This window comes from Prionailurus bengalensis, chromosome B3, assembly GCF_016509475.1.
Source record: "Prionailurus bengalensis isolate Pbe53 chromosome B3, Fcat_Pben_1.1_paternal_pri, whole genome shotgun sequence".
Taxonomy (NCBI): Eukaryota; Metazoa; Chordata; class Mammalia; order Carnivora; family Felidae; genus Prionailurus; species Prionailurus bengalensis.
The window spans coordinates 51062243-51085309 of record NC_057355.1 but is presented as its reverse complement, the minus strand read 5'-3'; the positions used below and the strand labels follow the sequence as shown (position 1 = coordinate 51085309).

The 23067-nt window shown below is 36.3% G+C and overlaps 1 protein-coding gene across 2 annotated transcripts in view; it reads right to left on the bottom strand.

Annotated features, from left to right (window-relative positions):
• Nucleotides 1-8979: 8979 nt before the first annotated feature.
• Nucleotides 8980-23067, bottom strand: part of WDR72 (WD repeat domain 72) — a 235291-nt gene continuing 221203 nt past the window's right edge. Inside the window, exons 19-20 of one of the 2 annotated variants that reach the window (XM_043555388.1) lie at nucleotides 14766-14870; nucleotides 8980-11651 (exon numbers count right to left, since the gene is read on the bottom strand). In XM_043555388.1, coding sequence (XP_043411323.1) covers nucleotides 11596-11651; nucleotides 14766-14870 — 161 coding nt within the window. In that variant the 3' untranslated portion in view covers nucleotides 8980-11595. The remainder of the gene's footprint in view (nucleotides 11652-14765; nucleotides 14871-23067) is intronic. The other variant, XM_043555387.1, reaches the window with a different exon arrangement.

Here is a 23067-nt window from a genome sequence, read left to right as displayed (position 1 = left end):
GTGGAATTACACAGTATTTGTCATTTTATTGGACATTTTACCAGATTATTTCACTTAGGATAATGTCTTTAAGGTTAATCCATGTTGTAGCATGCATAAGATTTTCTTTCCTTTTTGAAGTTGAACAATATTCTATTGTATGTATATACATCTTATTTATCATTCATTCGTTGATGGACAGTTGAGTTGCTTCCACCCTTTTTGGCTATCGTGAATAATGCTGCTGTGAACATGGGTGTACAAATATAATTTTGAGATCCTGCTTTTAGATATTCTTTTGGACATATATCCACTAGTAGAATTGCTGGATTATATTGGAATTCTATTATACATTTTTTGAGGCACTGCTATACTGTTTACCACAGCAGCTGAACCATTTGACATTCCCACCAATGTAGCACAAGAGTTCCAATTTCTCAGCATCCTCATCAATACTTGTCATTTTGCGTTTTTGTTTTGTTTTTTGATAGTAGCCATTCTAATGGGTGTGAGGTGGTAACTCATTGTGGGTTTGATTTACACTTCCCTAATGATTAGTGATGTTGAGCATCTTTTCAAGTGCTTATTGGCCTCAGGCTTGTTATTTTATCATAAAAGAGTCATCTGTCTCTTGTCTAGTGTTAAGAAGAATGGTTATCAGCATCTTTGGAGCAAAACAGAAGGGAACTAGGGTGAGGGTGTGGTCATCAGTGTACAGATTTTTACCCATCCTTTTTTTTTCAGGATGATGTCCTTGCTCTCAGCTAGTCTTACTGTCCTGAACCATAATCCTTCCTATTCAGCCTGACCAGGGAGGGAACCCCCAGGTATTAACTGGGGTAAGAAGTCAGAGTGAGAATCAAGGTGATTAACTTTCTTTGAAACAGTTTTCCTGTACCCCCACAAAAGTCACAGCTGGCTCCGATTTTTGAGCCATTAGGACCCCTGCAACACCAAGCAGCTCATTTCTTGGCATCATCTTCTGTGGCATTTATTTGCTTTCTGGCTTTTAAAAATTTGCTGTTGTTATTCCTTTCCCCATTCTCTATTTTTTTGTTGGGTTCTTGTATTTTATCCCATTATTCCAGTGAAGCTTTAGGAGAGGATCGAGATAAATGTGTCTTTAATTTGCCATTTTAATTGAAAATCCTCCTGGTCATTTTATTATTATTCCTGACCAACACCCTTTTTTTCCACTTAGAGAAGAGGGTGGAAGGGAACAGAAGTAATGAAATGTTGTGAGATGTTTCACCAAACTTTATTAAAGTAAAAATAAGGATGAGTATCCTTCTCTAGGTACATTCTTATGTTTGATGCTTCTGATGCCACTTCTGGTCAGCCCCACTTTAACCCTTCCTTGACTCAGGTTTTCTGACCTATTCATCAATTTTCAGATTTTTGCCTCATGGGAGAAATTTCTAATATATACCAACCTTAGCAGGAAGGTAGAATTTAATACATGCTGTTTGGTTGTACCCATGATTTTTCAGGGGTTCATTGACTTTCTAAGTTGTGGTATACTTCTTTACAAGTGCTTACATGTTTAGGTTTGGTCCATTCATCACATTCATGTAAAGCTATAGAAACATGTTTGCTAGTGTCATCTGATAATATGAAGACTGATAGAAGAGAAAAGCTACCTGTCATTTTATACAACCTTAGATGGACCATGGCCTATCCTACTCTGACACAAAACATTCTCAGAGGATTATCTTTCAGGACCCAGAAGAAAAACTATGAGCTATTTACTATTTATTATTATCCACTGAGCTTGAGAAAGACTTGACCTTTAAATAAATTGTCAAAAACTGAAATTAGCCCTTGATCCTGGGAGTGCTAGTTAACATGAAACATTTTAAAAGAAGAAATTTTCATTAAACCAACCTGTTTAGCTTGTTTATGCCAAAATGCTCTCCCAATCTGAGTAAAAAGCTTGTTCAAGCATTATAGTGCCATGATGGTTGATGATAATTAATATTATTATAAAAATAGGCATTTTTGGCATGTGTACTGATTTCAATTATTTGTAATACTACATTCAATAATAACAATATGGGCATATGGTGCCTGAGAAATTGAAATTATTAGTCTTTTTTTTTAATTTTTTTTCAACGTTTATTTATTTTTGGGACAGAGAGAGACAGAGCATGAACGGGGGAGGGGCAGAGAGAGAGGGAGACACAGAATCGGGAACAGGCTCCAGGCTCTGAGCCATCAGCCCAGAGCCTGACGCGGGGCTCGAACTCACGGGCCGCGAGATCGTGACCTGGCTGAAGTCGGACGCTTAACCGACTGCGCCACCCAGGCGCCCCGAAATTATTAGTCTTAATGCAGAGTTAAGAGAACTGAGCTTCTGAGTATTATATAAATTACTTTTCTAATGTCACTCAGCTAGTAAGAAAGTGAAGGGGCTGAGACACAATGCCAGTACTTCACATTCCACGTTCAATGCCTGGTATAATGAAAAATACTTCCTTTGAATTACATAGATATTTGCAGAAAGTGATCAAGGTTATGAAGGACAAGAGAAGTTAGAAGTGATATTAATGAGATTGAAAAGTATTAGATACAGAACCCTTTCCTCACCTTCCTCAAACCCTTCAATGACCTCCTTATAGCCTGGGAATTTAATTATTATGAGCTTTATCTGAGCCTGGAGTTGTATATATGGATGGTACTTTGGACATGTTGACCAACCCTACATAAAAAGAACACTCTAAAGATTCCTTCACAAAAGCTACCAATATTTGCTATAACAGGTACTAATTTTTGCAAAATGCTAGAAATTGAAGAAATTCTTCCTGATAATCAGTTTCCAATACTAAAGAAGAGCAGACTTATTAACATAGACATGGGCATCCTTGTTTCATTTCTGCCTAGGTACAGGAGCCACTGTCTTTCTCAAGGCAATGATCCATATCCATGCAATGACTCAACACCCTCACTGTTAGCCTGTAAATCCTGTTTGTCTTCTGGCCCCACATTCAGGTGCCATGGGCCTCTCTGCTTGGACATAGCCTTCATTTGATTTGCACACACCTAACTTGAATGCAATCTCCTCTATTTAGAATAATCAGAGGAAATAGCTTCATATGGAAGATGAAAGGAAAATCCACAATTACTAAATTCCCTGACTTTATAGATGTTTACAAAGAATGAAAGGAGAGGCTTTTGCTATTTCCCAGAAAAGCCTAGGTGGTCATGGAATAAACCAGTTTTCTTCCTTTTTCTTGAGAGAAAAGCTTTAGCTTGAGAGAAGGTAAAGAATTAAGATCCTAGTAAATAAAGAAACAAAAGCCTAATACTACCAACATGTACGAGAGCAGAATATGACTTCTGTATTAAGGGAAATGATGAATGTTTTCACATTATGGGAACCGCTTTAGCACAACCTTAAAATAGTGTTTTAGAGATATGTGAGGACATAGAGAAATTTGTCTCTACACTTTAAACCTTTTCTCTTCCACAAGGGTTTTTAGTAAGAATGTGGTTTAGGCTAGAGCTTGGAGAATGTGAAAGAAAATTTCTAGCCTTGAGTGTTGCTGCCACCTACATGGCAGGAAGCCTACAAACAAAACCTCACACCTTTGCAGACAGGAATCAACTGAAATATACTTTCTATGGAATGACACTTCAGGAATCCCCAAATTTGTTTCTTGACTATCTGAAAGACAACTGAAATGATAATATTTTATATATTTGCCTCACTTCCTGTCTGAAATTCTTCCATAAATTGGACCAGATGGTTTTGCTTAGATTGGCGAAAATACACTGATCATTTGAAATAGAGGCTGATCCAAGGAAATCTTCCTTATCATTAAAATGGTCCTAAGTGCAACCTGGTCCCTGTGGCTATGATTGTTTTAGGGACAGGATGAAGGCTCTTAATCTCACTGTTATAGGTTTGTTCTTTCTTTCCTTCCCTCCCCTCCCTGAACCCTCTAAAATACAAAAAGAAAAATTTAAATACTATTTCTTTTTTGATTATGATTGTAAATTGAAATAGAGATAACATAGATGGAAGAAGTCTTTTCATATAGATAAGAGAGTTTATTTCTGATAGGAAATGTAGTTGCCACTGCACAATTAACAGAAAATCTCTTTAAAAGTCTAGAGGAAACTTGTGATGTGCCAAGAACACATCATAGACCGTCCTTTTATCTTAGATGGCATCATTCTAGGACATGATGCTCTGTTACTGAGGCTGTGTGAAAACACCTCCTCCCCTGAAAATACACATGCAAGATCGAAAAGCCAATTGATGACTTTACAGATAATTGCAATTAAAATAATTGCTAAGTGAATAAATGATAGGTTTGCAAGCATGTACCAACCAATTATTCCTATTGCATAATGCTATGGATACTGGTGTTTTGCTGGCATTTGGCACTTTGCAGATTTAGGCAGGGCTATACTAAACAGGTACAAATTATCTTTGGTGTTAAAAACGTTGGATCCTTGAATGAAAAATTACTGCTACCTTTCCAATTAGTAGTGTGTTGACGACAGAAAGGATCCTTAAAATTGATGATAGGAAAACATGCTCTGTGCAATGAAAAAAGGCATTTGGAGAAACATTGTCAAAAGGAAGAACCATAGATGCCCAATATTTCCCCCTGTACACCACTAGAAGTAAGCCATTTCAAACATTCTCAATGGTTTATGGCTTTAGTTTTCACAGGGTTTGTATCATTATAATCTTTCTCACAATGATGTGATTGTTCCAGTCTATTTACCTGTGGTATACTTTTTGGGATAAAGGTGTATCTATCCAGATTTAATAAACAGGGCCTAAGACTAGGGGGGTGGCAAAAGAACTCAGTACTCAGGATGAATGTATTTTAATACAAAATTTTAAAAAGTCAGATTAATGCCCCAAATCCATGATATCAAAATTTAAAATAAAATGGGATCTGAGAAAGTTGGTTGAAGGGTGGCAGGAGTGAGGGAATTGTGGCAAGGCAGTCTGTGCCCTGCCAATGAGATGTCTTCCAGGGTTTCAGGCTGGATGGACCCCACCCCCCACCCACACCCCCACCGTGGCATGCACACACTGAGAGACCTGTTCATTTCTTGTTTGCATGTTTCTCATACATGCCATCTGTAAGGTCCTTGATGAAATCACAGCACAAAGTGTCTTCGGGACAAGGAAACTGTCAGAAAGCAAGCCATTCCAGAAAGCTTTAACTTGGCAACTTTTTTAGTTGTGCTGTTTTGAAATTATTTTATGATGCTAACTACGTACATGTTTACAAAGCAAGGACTTTCATATTTAATTACATACAACTTTGGGTCCTTGACATGTACAACAAGACTTCATGGAGAATCACAGCATATATAGTACTGCTTTTAAATAACTGTATAATCAAATGTGTGCAATATAAAATTTTAAAAATTATATGAATAAGTCCATTCTGTGAAAATAAGACTTCAGAATCAATTGGCACTAATGTACTCTGAGCCTTCATTTTAAACACATGGCATAACATAATTCTTGTTGTTTTTTTTTAAACATTTATTTATTATTGATAGAGACAGAGCATGAGAATGGGAGGGGTAGAGAGAGGGGAAGACACAGAATCTGAAGCAGGCTCCGGGCTCTGAGCTGTCAGCACAGAGCCCGATGTGGGGCTGGAACCCACAAACTGCGAGATCATGACCTGAGCCCAAGTCGGATGCTTAACCGACTGAGCCACCCAGGTGCCCCGTCAATTCTTAAAATTTCAATTCTTGCATGTCCTCTAAAGATTGAAGAGAAACACTATCTTTTCTAAAATGTTCACTTGAATAATTATAAAAGTTTTTTTTTTTAAATAAAGAACATCAGAGGAAAATGTGCAAAGAGGGAAATAAAAATCACCTCAAGTACTACTATCTAGGGATAGAATGTTAATTAATATTCAGCAAAATGTTTTCCTATCATTTTTGTAACAGTGACACATTCAAAGTAGCCTTAACTAATTTCTAATACAGCAACAGAATGTTTCAGGTCTGAGGCCACCTCTCTAATTGTGTGTTTAGAATATTATAAATTTGGGGCGCCTGGGTGGCTCAGTCGGTTAAGTGGCCGACTTCGGCTCGGGTCACGATCTCGCGGTCCGTGAGTTCGAGCCCCGCATCGGGCTCTGTGCTGACAGCTCAGAGCCTGGAGCCTGTTTCAGAATCTGTGTCTCCCTCTCTCTCTGACCCTCCCCCGTTCATGCTCTGTCTCTCTCTGTCTCAAAAATAAATAAACGTTAAAAAAAATTAGAATATTATAAATTTTACCTTATATTTGAAGTGTTTTACAGTGTTCAGATTGCTTTCCAGAGACCATCTTGTGGACTGCCTTTGCCCAAGCCCTGAGAGGATGTTCTCCACATCCAGGGGGAAGCAAGGGTCTCTGACAAGTACAGCAAAGACAAGCTACCTGAACATATGGTGGTGAGGCCTGGGCCCTTAAACTTTTCCCCAGCAATAGAGTAGCCTGTATGTAATTCCACAATGAGTAACAGAATCCCCACTTGGAAATTTGAAAATATGATACTCCTTGGAGGGAAATAGATAATCCTAAATATCACCAAGATTAACGACAAAAAAGAAACACAAGATGATTTTTTAATTAATTATTTATGACAACAACAAGGAAGACACTGGATACAAACAAATTAGCTGCTTGCTAATACAATTACTTCCCTTGCTAGTCCAACAAAGGATAAGCACCTATTCAAGAAGCAAAGAATTTTGAGTTTTTAGCTGTGGTACCAAGGGATTAGGGTCACCATGTGGCTGATCCAGTTAACTGGGTGGCAACTTGCTATTTCAAGTTCTCCTTATGAGAAACATTGCTGAAACATGCTGAACATAAGTCAATATAAGGAAATCATTTTTTTTTAAGTTTATTTATTTTTGAGACAGAGAGAGACAAAGCATGAACGGGGGAGGGTCAGAGAGAGGGAGACACAGAATCCGAAGCAGGCTCCAGGCTCTGAGCCGTCAGCACAGAGCCCGATGCGGGGCTCGAACTCACGGACCGTGAGATCATGACCTGAGCCGAAGTCGGCCGCTCAACCGACTGAGCCACCCAGGCGCCCCAGGAAATCATTTTTAAACAGACGGGTGGACTTGCCCACATTTGCACCTGGATATTGGAGAATGCTATTTAAATGTCTTTCTCTAAAACTTCATTTTTAGGAAAAAAAAGCTTTAATAGTTAATGGTGTTGGCCTCCAGAATTCATATCGATAAAAGAAGATTATAATTAGTCATTTAATACAAATTATTAAATTTTAGCAACTGCAAAATGTGATTCCAAAAAATCTTAAAAATCTCATTTAGTAATGTCAGCGTTATGCCAATTCTAATTTCCTATATCTGGTGACATCATAAAATATTTATCAAGGATTCAATATTGGTTTCCTTAGTCCCGGAAACTGCTAAATATGGCAACTGCTTAAATTTATTTTTATTCTTCATTGAAAAGGGAATAATAGGACATAGCTATAAAAACAAAGCTTATTTTTAATAAATATAACAGAACTTAAGCATTCAAATAAGTTTTAACTATTAAAATTGCCCTCTTGAGAGAATATATACATATTTGAAAGTGCCATCATAAAAATATTTTTGGTAGACCTTCTTGTAATGACCTACAGAGCCAGGGCACAGCATGTAGGAAAATGGTTTCCATTGCCTAGCTTGCTACCTTCCTTTATTTTGAAACTTATTCCAAGTAGCTGTGGACTATTTCTAATGTGTGTGTGTGGGGTGTGTGTGTGTGTGTGTGTGTGTGTGTGTGTGTGTGTATGTTGATTTTCAAAAGATGACAATTTTCCATGATTATTCATATTGATAATATGTTACTTTTTGTGAAGTACAACTCAAAAACAATTTCAAGCAATGATGTCATATTACTAGGAGACAAAAAAATGAACACAGGTTTATGTCTGCTTTAAAGGAGTCACACTCATTGGATGTCTATGTTTTGGTATATTTATCCAGGTCAGTCATTACTTATAAGTTCCTTAAAGGTAGAGACCATTATATATAGCTATTCCAATATATAGTTCTCTTCTCTAATCTCCCATTGCATCCCAGCATAGGACCAGATGCTGCTGCCCTCAAAAATGTTTGTTGAATTGAAGTGACTGGAACTTCCCTATTAGATAGATAAATAGATAGACAGGTAGGTAGATAGGTAGGTAGGTAGGTAGGTAGGTAGGTAGGTAGATAACATCTTTAACATTTTTAACATTTTATTTCCATTTTTATGGTTAGGCAATATTTGTATTTATATGCACACTACTTTTCAATGATTTTCTATCAATCCAGGAATTATACAATATAAGCCACAGCAAATAAATCAGATCACTAAGGGCTTTAATAGATGAGAACTTTGTTCCTATTTATATTGCTTTCATGTTTTATTTTAAAAATTCCTGCTAGTCAAGCTTCTTTCTGGGAAAAGAACTACAAGAGTTTATACTTAATAAGGATCAATTGTGATGTGCCGTAAGTAGATATATAGTTTACGTGTGTATGGCCAACAAAATCAACCTTTGGCTGAAGACATTAGCTTCTATATAATTAGAAGTCCAAATGAACCTGACCACATAAGATTGGTCCCTGTTATACTGTCTATCACTTATTTGGGCTAATTGATGACTAAATGGAACTCACTATTTGTTGACAACATTTCATGCTTTGATGAGATTTACTGCAGGGTGACTGAGCCATATTAAAGCATATACTAAAACAAAATGTCCTAACCTAGCAAATCAAATAAATTTAGTAAAGTTTTAGATTAAATACATTGAAGCATCATTAAATTTAGAATCATTGTATCTTATTTAAAAGCAATGTGGTTTTAATGTTGCCTGTATCATTTAGGAACTGAAAAGATAGAAGAAAATCTAAAACAGTGTTAAAATTTGTGTCTGCAGACTGGCATTGCTTGTTGTAAATTTTAAAGGAAAATAAGAAGCAAGAATATAGAATGATTTCCACAATGTTTTTCAAAACTTAGATCAATTTGGATATTTCTAATCAGTAATTACATTTTCAATACACTCTTTCTAAGGCATTAGCAAATCTACTTACAATCTAATAATGACCAATAACAGCATAGTTTTTAATACAACAATAAACAAATGGCATGTTTGGGTTTCATAGTTTGTCCAAATCCAATTCCTATAGATAAGATTCCATTTAGCACAGTTTACAGGAGCACACCTTTGCTATCCATGAATGATGCCTTGGCTTACCTAGAAAGGAAACAGATTATCAGGTTATATAGTAAATAAAGAAAGAAGTAAGAAAGAAGAAAGGAGGAAGAAGGTGAGAGGGGAATGGAAAAACAGGGAAGGATGAAAAGAAGGAAGGAATGAGAAAGGAAGTGAAGGAAGGAAAGAATTACCTATAATTTCTATATTTCTTTTCTATGCTATAATACAATATGTTACTATAATAAAAATATTTTTATAAACTAGGCTTCAGGCAAATGGATTGTACACATTATTATGACAGGTTGCAAGTTGTTTTTTTCTTTTAATTGCCAAGAAAGATGACAGTTTTCAACAAGATGAGTTGGATTTGAAATTAATGAATTTGCATAAATTTCAAGTAGGTCAGTTTCTCTCAAGGAAACCCACAACTGCAGTTTTAGGATCAAATGTTATAAATGGTAGTTTATAAACTGGTTTGAATTCAAGAATCAAAAGAGCATTTATTTTTCAAACTACTTAGATGCTTGTCATTGTAGCCTAAAAACTATCACTTGTTTTAAATTATTTTGACTATCAAACATACTGGAGCATTGTGCCTTAGTTAACTATTTCTAAACACATTTATATTAATGACATGACCATGCAAACATAATAACTCCTACACCTACTGGCAAAGACTCAAAAAACTGGTTATTTGGCTTAAATATATATTATACATTTATATATATAGCTACATGTATAATTATGTGTGTGTGTGTGTGTGTGTGTGTGTGTGTGTTTATGTCTAGAATTTTACATCTTTTAAAAATTATTAGCTTAATGCTTAAATTTTTCCATTTGGGTAACTTTTTAAAAATGTTCATATTGTTAAACTCAACTAGAAGAAAGGGCTTATGTGTTTTTACTACTGAAATTGTTCTTACTTCTAGAACATTTTTTTTTTAGCACTAACCCTAAGAAGTGTGTTCTCGATAGCTATGATTGATGGGCTGCTCACACATTCCACATTTTTTCTGCTTCATGCATCATCATCAGCCATCTCCAACACTCCAGTCCTGAATCTGTCCTACTTTCTGTTACCTGATTTTTGCTGTTGATTCATGAGCTAGAATAGTAAAAGAAAAAAAAAAACCCTCCATCTTGGCTTTTCACAATCTAGTATCCCCTGGAAACTGTGAGAAACCTAGTTTTGTTCATCAGATTCATGCAAATGCAATATTGATTGACAATGATGTATATAGATCTATACACATAACGTGCTATATAAAAACCACTAAAATGTTCTATTAATGGCAGAATGCATACTGATTATAAACTACTTCAGAATGACGTGAAAATGCTGATCTGAATGCCTTTTTTTGTACTTTCAAGCTCTCTCTTGTCACTGCTATTTTTCAGTTGAAGCTATGTTTAAGTGCCCTGTCCCTAGTGCACTAGGAAGTAAAATCCTTAATTTTCCAAGCCAATAAGGTGATAAAAGCTCAAGGTCTCTCATTAACACTTGGATAAAAATTGTGAATGTCACACTAAATTTTTTATCATCATGAGTGCAAAGATGAGGGACAAGGAACGCTTTTTATTATATTCTGGAGAATAGGAATTGCGCTTTAATCATTGTGTATGAAGCAGTCAACAAGAAGTTAACCAGCAAAAGACTGCACTAAACTATTTTTGTGATAGCATCTTTCAGATTCAGAAGTGATGGGGCTTTAAAGAGCCAAAGAAAGCAAGCCATTATAATGGCCCTAAAATCTGAAAACAAAGGGAGCTGTAAGTTCACAACGTTATCTCGGTGCTTCTATTACTAGACATCAAGTTATTCCCACAGGTTTTGGGAATGTATAAATGCCAGTGAAGAAGCAAGTAGACTTCACAGAGTCTAAGCCAGAAACTTCAATCTGGGATTCACCTGTGAGTCAAAACTCTTTGCTAATGAATTATTCCAAAGGAAAGACACTGCTGAGGGAGACCTTAACCTAACAGACAAGACCTCCAGGTTCACTGACAGGGTCAGAGCAGTAAGAATGCTCTGGTCTAAAGTTGCTTTGCCAACCTTAATGGACTGCAGGCACTCACCTGGGTATACAGCATGAACCAATAAAGAGATCACAACGGCATGATGAATAGGTAGAGTGCTCCAGAGACCAGGTGAACAACCACTTCACCAGTCCTCTAAATTGTGACCTGTATGCACACTCCGGCCCATTTACAAATGGGTCATCCTAGTCACTTCACTCCTGAAGAAGCAGTGATGTCAGTGGGAAAGTAAACAATCTTCCGACTGAGTTCAAAACCCTTTGTGTTCAAAGATAATCAATTCATAAAGTCAATCTTATTTTTTACATAAATTAAAAAAATCGATTTTACCAATGAAATTTTAAAATATTATATCAATGTTTAAGAAACTTTGACTTTACCTTAAAGAATAAACTATTATAGTTTTTCTGTGCTTCAATATCCCTTTCCTCTCTGCAAATGCAAATGAATTGGTATCACAAATATGAAACTCTAAGGTTTAAAGTAAAATTATGTTTAGAGGATTTGCAAAGAAAAGACTTTATTTGGAAAGAACAGTATATGAGGCAATATTCTTGAACTGTGCTTGGATGGAAAAATGATTTTTGTTTTCATTTTATATGTGCTGTTTGAACAACTGGTTTGTTCATTAAAAATGATGTAATAAATATATTAGTCATTTAGAGTTGCATAGATAAAACCATGTAAGGTCAATATCCATTAAAGCTAGAAGACTGACCACATTCAACTTTGTAACGGGGGGATTTTGCATGTACATGAAAATATTAGAAGGACTTTTAAATGAACGATGATATGCCAGGTGAAAACGGTGAGAATGATGCATTCAGATTTAAATGCACTCCTTTCCATATAGGGAATAATGAATATACCAATGCAGTTATAAGCTTAGCTATGGAAGCACCTCTCTTGATTTGACAGCACCTTCCCAAAGCTTATCACTTAAAACTCCCAAATTTTGCCTTTTCTTCTAACAAAAGTGGTTAAATATACTTTCCAGAAGAACACCATTCATACGTGGTAAAAAGAGGTACCCAAACCACCAAAGTGATGTTTATAGTTTTGGAACCCCTCCATCTGAATGCCTTGCTATTTTTTTAGTTAATTGTGGGACACTGAGAAGTGGACAGTCATATTTTCACAGTTCGAGAAAGTCCCTCTATGCCACCAATTTCTCATATCTTCCTTCGTGCTCAATTTTAGGAATTTTCCCTCTCAAATGCTCATACTTCAAGGAAATGCACTCTCTCATCAAAATCTTTCTTACTAAACAAGCACCTCTGTCAGAAGTGTCTTAATTTCTTATCACAGAATTTTATCCACACAAGGAGCAATAAATAATTCATGTCATTGCCTCTTTGTTGTGTGTCCCTGAACTGCACAGAGCTGGAAGGCTGACAGCTGTGTCAGGACAAGCACCAAAGATCTGACATGACAAGTGACTAACAAGTTTCTTTCAGTTCATAGTGAAAGAAGACAATGGCCCAAAGTACAGAAAGAAATCCTGAAACAAAATAAAACTGCTTCTTTCTTTTTACCTAAGTGTTTGCTATGAGCTTATTTCCAACCCACAAGCCCTGGTCATTTTATAGGACTGCCCAGCCCCCTTTATTCCTCACACTCGCTTGGCCATTTACGCCTGGCCACGGATCAATATGAGCAATTCTTGGAGAAATACGATGTCTCCATGACAACCAAGCCACAAATTCTCAGTGGAAGGCAGTGAGACCAGTAGTGAACTCTCCAGAGGTTTCTAGGCCTATAAGGCAAGATGTCTTAAAATGCAGGAATGGACAGAGGAAAAAGCCAGAGTAATTCATTCTTTATTACCCGTTTAATGATGTCCGATGTATAGAACAGTACTCACTTTTTAAGTTAAGATTCTTTATCAGTACCTCTCTTTACTAATTAATCTTTGTTTTGATATATGCTTTTGTTTATATCAATCAAATGAACTATGTTATATTTGAATTTTACTACAATTCCACTCATATTGAGGGATGACTGAAATTTATACTACTTTTGAAATGACATAAAGCCAATCTATTCTTGCCCAAAACAGTGAACAGTTAACACAAGTAAAAACTTGACTCATGGATTTAACTGCTTAGGGTTTATAGGAAACTATGTATTAAGACAGTTTAAAAATCTAGTCACTATTAGGCAATCTTTGTCAAAACTAAAAGCAATTTATAAATAATTTAATAGAAATTTAATGCTACCACTACTCTCTCCCTGTTAGATTGGGACTAACCTGCATTTGTTTTTTTAGATACTGTGGCAGGGGGTGGGATTAATGTTCTGATTAAAATTTTCTGTCGTTGTGAAAGGTGCCATTTGTCAGTTCCATGGGATGCTAAAGCAGAAGTGTGGTTGAGAACAGACACACTGCAGCAGTTCATCTTTTGAGGAATCTTGGTGTAGTGGAGGGAACTGAAATACAATGCCATCGCCACTGGGCCTATTGGGGTTCCGAGATGACTTAGGGGACCTGACATAGATTGCAGGCTGCACCTTTCACTGAAAATTAAATCTCAGTAGCTCTCCTCGGGGAAGGATCAGGGGACTGTTTGCAGCTGCCCCCTGTCAGCGAAGGCTACAAGATTTGGAAATCTCTTAACTAAGCTGACAGGCCACAGAGAGGATGAATCAAAAATCTGATACAAGGATCAGCACACAAAGATGCAAGAGGGTCGAGGGTACCCAGCAGCCAGAGAAAACAGGGAAGAAAAACTGTTCGGTGGGGGGAGATAGTTAACTCTTTCACTCATGGTAATAAGGTACCTTCTAGCACCTTCAGGCTTTGCAGTGATCCAGGAATGTCATTCAACCTCCACAGGATTTTTTTTTCCTTTTAATTAATTATCTGTTAAAGACTAGGCATGTTTTGAAACAAGACAGAAGCAGAAACAAAAATCCATGCATAAGTGTTTCTGGCTCTATCCTTCCAGTATATTTCTGTCTATTCTTTATACAGAGAAAATACAAACATAAGCAACTTGGGATGTAGCATGAGGAAGGGTTATTACTTTCTTTTGTTCTGTTTGTTCCAAACAGTTGACATGTCCATGAGTCCATTACTGTTATGCTAAAATCGTCCAGATTAGAGCACTTTCGTCCAGGTGAGAGCATTGTTTGTATTTAGAAAGGTAAATAGATTGTAATGGTGGCAATCTGTGTCTCTTTTGTCTCTAACTCTCTCCTTCCGCTTGATCCCATTATTTGAAATATTTAAAATGCTGCCACTTCTCCAGTTTTCAATCTCGGCCTCTATTCTCCAGTTTAGCTTAAAATTGATGATAATGAACTAATAGTGTCAGCTTCCCTTCTCAGTCATAAAGCCTTTGTACTTCCTCCAACTGAATTCCTGATGAAAGAGGAAAAGGTAACAGCTCCACACTGTGACCCCTGGAGGTGACCATTAATTTGACAGTGCAGCTGCTAAGAGAAAACAGCATTACAATGTCCTCCCCGCCACCCCCTTCCAAGGACCCCAAAGCTGTGTCAAATTTATCATTTTATACTTGACTATTTTTAAATGGCTTTCACCTGGACTCTCAGACTCTTCCAAGACACATCTGTCAGGCATGTCCTCAGTGTCTTGGAACTTTGCCGAGTTTGAGTCGCTGTCATGCTTGACCGGACTGACTGGAGCTATTAAAAGGGGAGAGAGAGAGAGAGAGAGAAGAAAGAGAGAACAGTGAAAAAGTAGTAATAAACACCACTGAAACATTTCCTTTAAGTTCCACAGATATTTCCAGGGACACACTATGTAAACACAAATAATAAATTGAAATAAAATGTATCCTCTAAGTATGTATTGGCAGACATGTAATTAGTTGCAAAGTCTATAGATGAGACTATCTTACAAGAAAAATAAGTTCATGGCATCAGCTTAAAAGCTACAAAGTAACAAAGTGATCCCTTCAAAGTAGAAATCGTATTTTTAATGCATAAATCTAAAACAATATAGTCAGTTAACAGCCACAGGACACAGACGGAACGTTGGGCTGGTTAGTTAGAAAGACCAGCTCTGTGTGGATGCAATGGTTCCTTTTGTCGCACAAATCATAGCTGGTGAACATTTTTTATGCATTTTGTTTCTCCTTCATCAAATTAAAAACTCTAAACACACAAAAAATAAAAGCCTTATACAAATAAAATTTAAAATAGAGAATAAATACTTCGCAAATGTTTAATAAGTAGGACTAATGTTTGAACGGTGATTTCACACAACTTGTCTCCAAACAACTTGTCATTATTATCTGGGTAGGAATTATGAACAGAAATAGAAATGAGCACAGAAATCTAAAATTTCCTATAAACACATTATACCACTAGTTCATTAGAGAAACAGTCTCAAGTTTCCACATTTTTGCACAAGTTGTAATACTTGGTTTAACTTATCTCCCTGAGTAACGTATTTCCATGTTATATTTGTTCAAGGAATCCCTTGTCAGGAAGAGTGGATATTGGCTTCATGAAAAAAAACTCTGTGAATAACAAAACAGAGCAATTCCCCAATAATATAAATTGTCATACTTACTTGCTTGAAGCCAAACTACATAAATATGTATATTATTGACTACTGCTAATTTTATCTTTCACAAATTGCTGCAATAAACACTACTACGGTCTCTTCAGATCTTGATAACACACACGACATATTATTTATAGGCCATAAAAACAAAAAAGAAAATATATAAGCCATTCATGAAATAGTATGTTTCTTGGCACAGTGAGTAGGCCTGGCCACTGTTCCTAAACCTCCATTAGGAAATGATAGAGCAAACACAGAGGCTGGAGGCTGTGTCACTTCACACACATACTCAATAAGTGACACAAAGGAACACAACCCAAGGTCTAAAGCAGCATGAGCAGAACTCACACCACCCACACTCCTCATCTTGTTTCCATGGAGTTTTTATTGCATTGGTGATCGTAACCTGAGGCCTACTGTATACACACCTTAAAGGAGACTAGTAACATAATTCTGATCCAAATATTCTCTTGAGTTTCACCAACCTCTCAGAACACAGTTCTCCTCTGTTCTGTCAAAGTGTGAGCATAGAGTTTGAATCCAGTGCTTCCCTAAAACCTTTTATTAGAGAACAAAATATGGGAAACATATGAAGTTCTGGCATGTAAGTTTTCAAAAAAAATATGGAAGTACATAGCATGTCTGTTTTATTCATCTCTGTATGCCATGGGCCATCAGAGGTATTCTTAAAGGATTTGTGGAATGAATGAGTGAACAAATGAATGAAACAGAGGTACCATGCTAGATGTCCTCCTGGCCCACGAGGGTATGTGCTTTGAATTATCTTCAACTAGATCCATTCAGTTTCCTGTTTAGGCCCACTTGAGACAAAGGTTGCATATTTATAAAATGGTGGTGGGGGTAGTGTGTAATTTGGAGGCGAGACACATATGGCCTAAGTAGTTATTGGTGTAATTCCCTTTAATTTAATTTTTCTCGGTTTAGATCATATTTACAGATTATTTTTTAATCCATCAATTTTTGTAATATGTTTAAGCAGATAATTAAATATATCAAAGTTGCAGAAAACTATTACACTGGTCAAGATTTACTAGACTGTTTTAATTTTTTTATCCCTAAATATCTTGTTAATTTTCTGAAATATTTACATTGGTGTTTCTAATAGGGGATTACTAGGGGATTCATCATACAGCTAAATCTATTATTAACAGCCAATGAGTTAGCACCTGTGTTTATTTGGGCAAATGCATTCCACTTGTCATCCCATACATTGTTCTTTCATAATTTAAAACTTTCATTCATTGATTCATTCATTTATTCTTCCAGTAAGACTCTTTTCTAGATATAAGGACTTCAAGGAGGAGAGCATGGTATTAGAACCACATAGCAAATGCCAGTAACAATTTTTAGTGACAATAAAGTGGTCCCAGGTTGAACTGACATCCCAAACCTCTCAAGAAAGTCAGAAAGTTAGGTATAGTTGTAGCTGCATGATCTTCATTAAACTCACACTAGTAGGTACCCTGCAGCTATTTTTGTCTCTACCTCTGATTCTGAAGGGTGTCTTTGTGAAGGGGTAGGAGAGTAGAAAGGGTATTATTCTTCAGATATTTTGCTTAATTACATTTCAGCTTCCAAATTTGAGATGGAACATGATTTGTCATTTTTACTGGCTAATTTATAGAGTACCTGGTTAAATTTACTATATAGGAAATACCTTCATTCTGTCAGTTGGGAACAGCAGACATTGGAGAAGTTAATTATTGCCATTTCACTTTTTTTTTTTTTTTGATAGGCTAATCTTTGCAATTGTTCTTTTGGGTGTTTTCTGTGATGTTTCATCATTAAACTCTGACATGATGTGTGACCAGAGCTTCCCTAATGAATCATTTCAAAAACAATGAAATCAACAAATATTGATCTAGCCCTTATTATGGGTAGAACTCTGTGCTAGACCATGGGAGGGGTAAAAAGAAAATAAAGGCATTTCAAATGTGCTCTCATACAACTTGTGATCTAGTTGAGGTATAATGAAAAGTAACTAGTAGGAGCATTAGAGACAATATTCCAAGAGTGACATACTTTTTAGGAATGCAGCAGTAATTCTCCTGTAATAGGAGGATTGAGGAGTGAATTTTGAATTCCTTGGAAAGGAGTATGGGTAGCCCAAAGGGAGCTCATTCAAGGCAAAAGAAAAAAAGGTGTGAACCCAGGCATGGTCAAAAAATACATTAGCCTAGTGTCACAAATGTATTTAACAGAATGTTGCTGCCTACTTTTATATGCATTTTTAATGAATTCTCTTAACATATCTCTTTGAGCTTTCCCTAAATTGCTGCTGTGGCTAATTCTTCTCACCTGTAGAAGTTAGCTATAGACAGGTTTTTCCTTGCCCTAGATAGTCAATAATTTGATCTTTACTGATGGTGGGCCCATTTATCACAGTAAGTTGTCCTTTCACTATACATATTGACTTTTATTTATCAATACCCAAGTCCATTTGTAGCTCATCACTAAAGTTCTCGGATATTTTCAGTAGTTTTTGAAGATGCATTTTAAAGCTTGTTAGAGAGATACTTTTGACATCAATATAGTGCAAATGATTGTTAGGTTCATCCTTAACTTAAAATCAACTGTTTATTTCCTCTGTAATGGATTCTGAAACAGTCCACATTTGGGGGAAGTGGGGCAAAAAAGACAAACTCTTCTTGACAGTTCTACCACCGAAAGATGTAAGGCTATTCCATTTACTCATCATGTACCTCAAAATGTTGACAGCAGAAACACCAGTGTTCTAAATATCTTTGTAATGTCTTTGGTAGTGAAACAGAGAAATCCATGTACTTTGTATGGATGTGTTTGACTATAATGTGTTTAACTATGAATATAATTCTAGATATTAAAGAAATGAATAGTTCAATGGTAGAAGAAACTCAGAAGATTGTATGACAAAGACACTACAGAAGGATTTACCATAAGACCATGTGGTGACAGGGTCACCGTGTGGTGACAGTGGTTATGCTCCTCCATCTCCCTCTATACTCTATTTTGGTTTCAGTTAACCTCCAAAAATTCCCTCCTTCCCTTTGCCATCATTTGCAGAAAGATGGTATTAGCTTTTAAAGGTGGCTAACTCTAGGCAGCAAATAATTCCAAGAATTATTCTCCCCACCCCCCAGTAAGACAAGAGAGTGACCACTGGAAAAATCTCCATTCATCTCCACTAACAGCAGCTGGTTCTTCCAAGCTAGGCCAGTTCTGTAGACTAAATAGAGCCCCTGTTAAAAATCCATGTCATTTACAATGTGAATAAAATCTGCACTACAAATAGTGTTTTCAATACAATGACTTATGAATGATTTAAAAATAGATCCCATCCATCATATGTATGGACTTTTTGGAAGTATTGAGGATATTTATAGAAAACCATTAATAAAAAGATATAACAGTTTGAAATGTTGGTCTGAGTAGAATAAACCACTGTAGTAGCAGATAAAACTCAGAAAAAATCTTAATGACATCTTACTCAAGGGGACAAAAATAATGTACAGGTTGCAGAAGTCAGGAAAGACTAAAAGACCACTCAGATTTGTGGAATGAGCAGTGGAGAAGTCAAAGACCTGAGTTCAGATCTACTAGCTCAATATGGTGGCTAAGAGTTGATCACTTTCTTGGTTGATCGTTTAGGTCTCTTGGCAATCTTAAAGCATCCCTATGAATCAACTAAACAAACAAACAAACAAACAACTTTCTGCAGGCTTAGAAGAAAGAAAAACTACGTTAAATTCAAGAAGTAAATACTAATGCAACAGTCACAGATCACCAAAGACTGTTATATATTTTAAATTAGACGGAGACATAATCAGTGAAAAGATTTGAAGTGCTAACACCAAATTTGTAAACAAAGAGGATGCCATTTGAATAGACCCCTAATTCACTTTACAAAGTGGTTCTCTCAGGACAGATGTACCATCAGGAAAACATATTTAGCTAAAGAACTATGTACTTATTACCCCTACTTTAAGAGTATCTACTGAGATAATCAAGTGATAGGACCTTTTAATTATATTTGCATAATAATAGCTTACTTTTACTGCATCCTGCATCAGGCTTCAGGCTTATTTTTGTCAGTGTGGACTGGAAACTGGGGAAAAAATCAGATAAAGATGCCCAGAATTAAATAAAATATCTAATGCTTCTTTATAACTAAGTAATAACTGTTTTATGGACAAGTTCAGTTAACATTAAACTTAGGTGTTTTTGCTATCTCTCTGAAATTCTAATCTGACATGGAATATTTTCTGGATGACATTTTCTAGTATGAATTGCTTTAAGGATGACATTTTCAACTGGTAGAAAAATGAATTTTCTAAAATGCTGGGAAGGGTAACTATTATTTTGGTATCTTTACTAGATGTATAGAATTAAAATTATATTTAATTTAAATATTTTGAATGTATGTATATTACACACACATACACACACAGAGGATCAGATTTTTGACTACTTAGTCTAAGAGGAAAAAAATCTCTCTATAGCTGACTTCTACAAGTGAAATGCATGAGTGGAACAGCCAACTAATTTGGAGGAAGGAAAATGTGAATGCTAAAAAAGACAATCAATTAATGAATCTTTTTAAACAATGCTTTATTCCTTTCAGATACAGAAATTCCTCTGTCATCCCAATGTTTGGGCAGTGGGATGCTTTCGTAAGGCTGATAAATAAGCACATACGTCTCTAGCCCTATGCGAGGCACAAGGCACATACTTAGAGTACTTATTAAATGACTGAGTGAAACTGCTAATGAGCTTTCCTAAAAATTGAAAACCAAAGGTTAATTTCACTTATAGTTTAAGGGGAAAATCTCAAGGTCAGGCCTAGAGTTTACAGCTCAAACATACCCAAACAACCCTGCAATCTATTATTAATGTCAATAGGCAGTCTGCATAAAGAAGGAGGCTCTATCTTCCTTATTTCTGAGTGCAAAATGAAATTCCTCATTTTTTGGCATCCAAATATATATATGAATTGGAACAAAAATGAGTATCAACAATTTCATTATAGGGATGAAATTCTGAGTTCCCGGGGAGATATAATATGTTGCACTGGACAAAAGTGAAATTAATAGGATTCAGAAGATCTGTTTTTTAATTCCACCTCTGGTCCTAATAGTGTGACCTTGTGATTTTGAGTATGTCATTTTATTCTCCTAGATTCAGGTCCTTTTATTAATAAAATAAGAGAAATGGACCGGACAACTTCCTTGACATCTTCTGGCTCAGAAACTCAAACACTCCTCCAGTTAACAATTCAAGACAATCAACTACTCAATGTGTCATTGAACAAGATACCAAGATGGTAAATGGCTACTACATGAGCCTTAGAAATAATGACTTCTAAAGCTCTTTCGGAATTAAGTAAGATTGGTATTTTTCTACAAGTGGCAATGTCCAGTCTGACTGAGGACATCAAGGCAGCTTCAGAGGGATACTTGGGTAGTTGCAATGCTAGGGTCAGGCAGCCCTATGGAAAGATGACCGAGAAATAACTGAGGCTGCACCATGGCTACTAGTGAGAACAAACAAGGTGACTCCTTGGCATAGAAAAGCATCTGTCAGATGTTTATCAATGGTGCAAAACACATCTTTAAAAACAAATCTTGAAAAAAAAATCAGTTATATCTTACCCTTCTTCGAATCGTACTTACTCAGTTCATTTATTTAAACAATCCCTCTCTTTATCAATAAATTTGGCAAATATGAACTTTGGTGCAAGATAAATCATCCTAAACTAACTTAACTGGGTCCATGTAATAATTGCAAGAAGCACAGATGCAGCAGATGAGCCCTGGTCTGGATGTTACACGGTCTAAGTTAGGTTAGGCTTCATATGTGCTGGACTCCTCTGAGGCCTGGGTCTGTCTTGGCTTTCAGGCCTTAGGCATGATGAGCTTCTCAGTTATTATTTGTGAAATGAATGCAGAGGTGTGGTGTTCTTGTGGAATTAATTGTGTTTTCCTCAAGTCAAATCTCTTAAAGGGCAACTATTTCTATTCCTTTTATATGTAAGGATGGGGCCAATGAAGTCATTTGTCTTAGTCAAGCCTGACATGAAAACCAACTCTAATCAAATTATCTAGACTCTCAGACTGAAACAGACTACAGAGACAGATCGGAGGTAGAGTGGGAGGGTATGACAAAGGAAATGTGTAAGGTAAGTTGGGAATTGGAAAGGAGCATAACAGGTAATGATGCAACTCTTTCTTCTCTTTCTGCTGTGTTTCCTCAGCCCCCAAAAGAGTAATTCTTGAGTTACCAGTGAGGGTTTTGCCTGAATTTCTTTATGTACTCCTTTATAGTACCATTTCCTTGGCAAGCAGTGCTCCCAGGAGAGAGGGGGTGAGCAGGTGAGCAGGAACCATTTTGAAAAACATCAAATCAAAATAATTTGCTCAACTTTGGTTCTTGAACATTAATGAATAAATTCAGAGTGGCAATAACTCAAGGAAACATTATTTGTTATTATTTTTTATATTTATGTATCATCATTGGGTAAAGAAGATAATTTCTAGATGCAAGAAATAAACTGGTCAAATCAGCAAGCTCAATCCCAGCTTGCTATGTTTTACTGAGAGATAATTATTCAAGACAAAGAGACTCAGGAACACCTTATCTGAAAGGACTCTGTCCTCACTAAAAGGAAATATAGGTGATGGATGGATTCTAAGAATATATAGAAATTAACTCACACTCTTCATGCCATTTAGGTTCTGCAAAATTCATTTAACTTTTCTAGTAAGGACCAAATCCTATGGTAAATGCACAAATGCATTCATTTTGCTGTTCACAAGTTCAAGAAGTTGAAAGCAGGAATAGATTTCAAAGCTGAAAACAAATATATACCTACATATTGATAAATTGAAGAACAGTCAGTAAAGGAAGAATTATAGAGGAAATTTATAGTCAACTTCCCAGCTTGAATCTGAAAATTTAAAAGAAGGTCAGGAAAACAAAAGATACCCTTCAGTCAAAAGAGCATCAAGCTAGCATTTGAGGCTAGAGATAAATGTGATTTATATATGAACTTAAGATAAGGATTCCCAGCATAGGGCAATTTAAAACAGCAAAGTCTACAGTTATCCATGAGGAAAAATGCCAAAAACATTTTTCCTCTTGAATTGGTGGGAGAAGAAACTGTCAAATGGCCCGACCATTGGAATTCATAAGAGCAGCAACCCTTCCATAGGCTGAACCTAAGACGACACCATCAGCATGGGGAGGATAGTTGGCAGGCAGTCTCAAATTCCCAGCTGATAGTCATCTCTATCTCAGGGGAGAACGTTTGTCTCA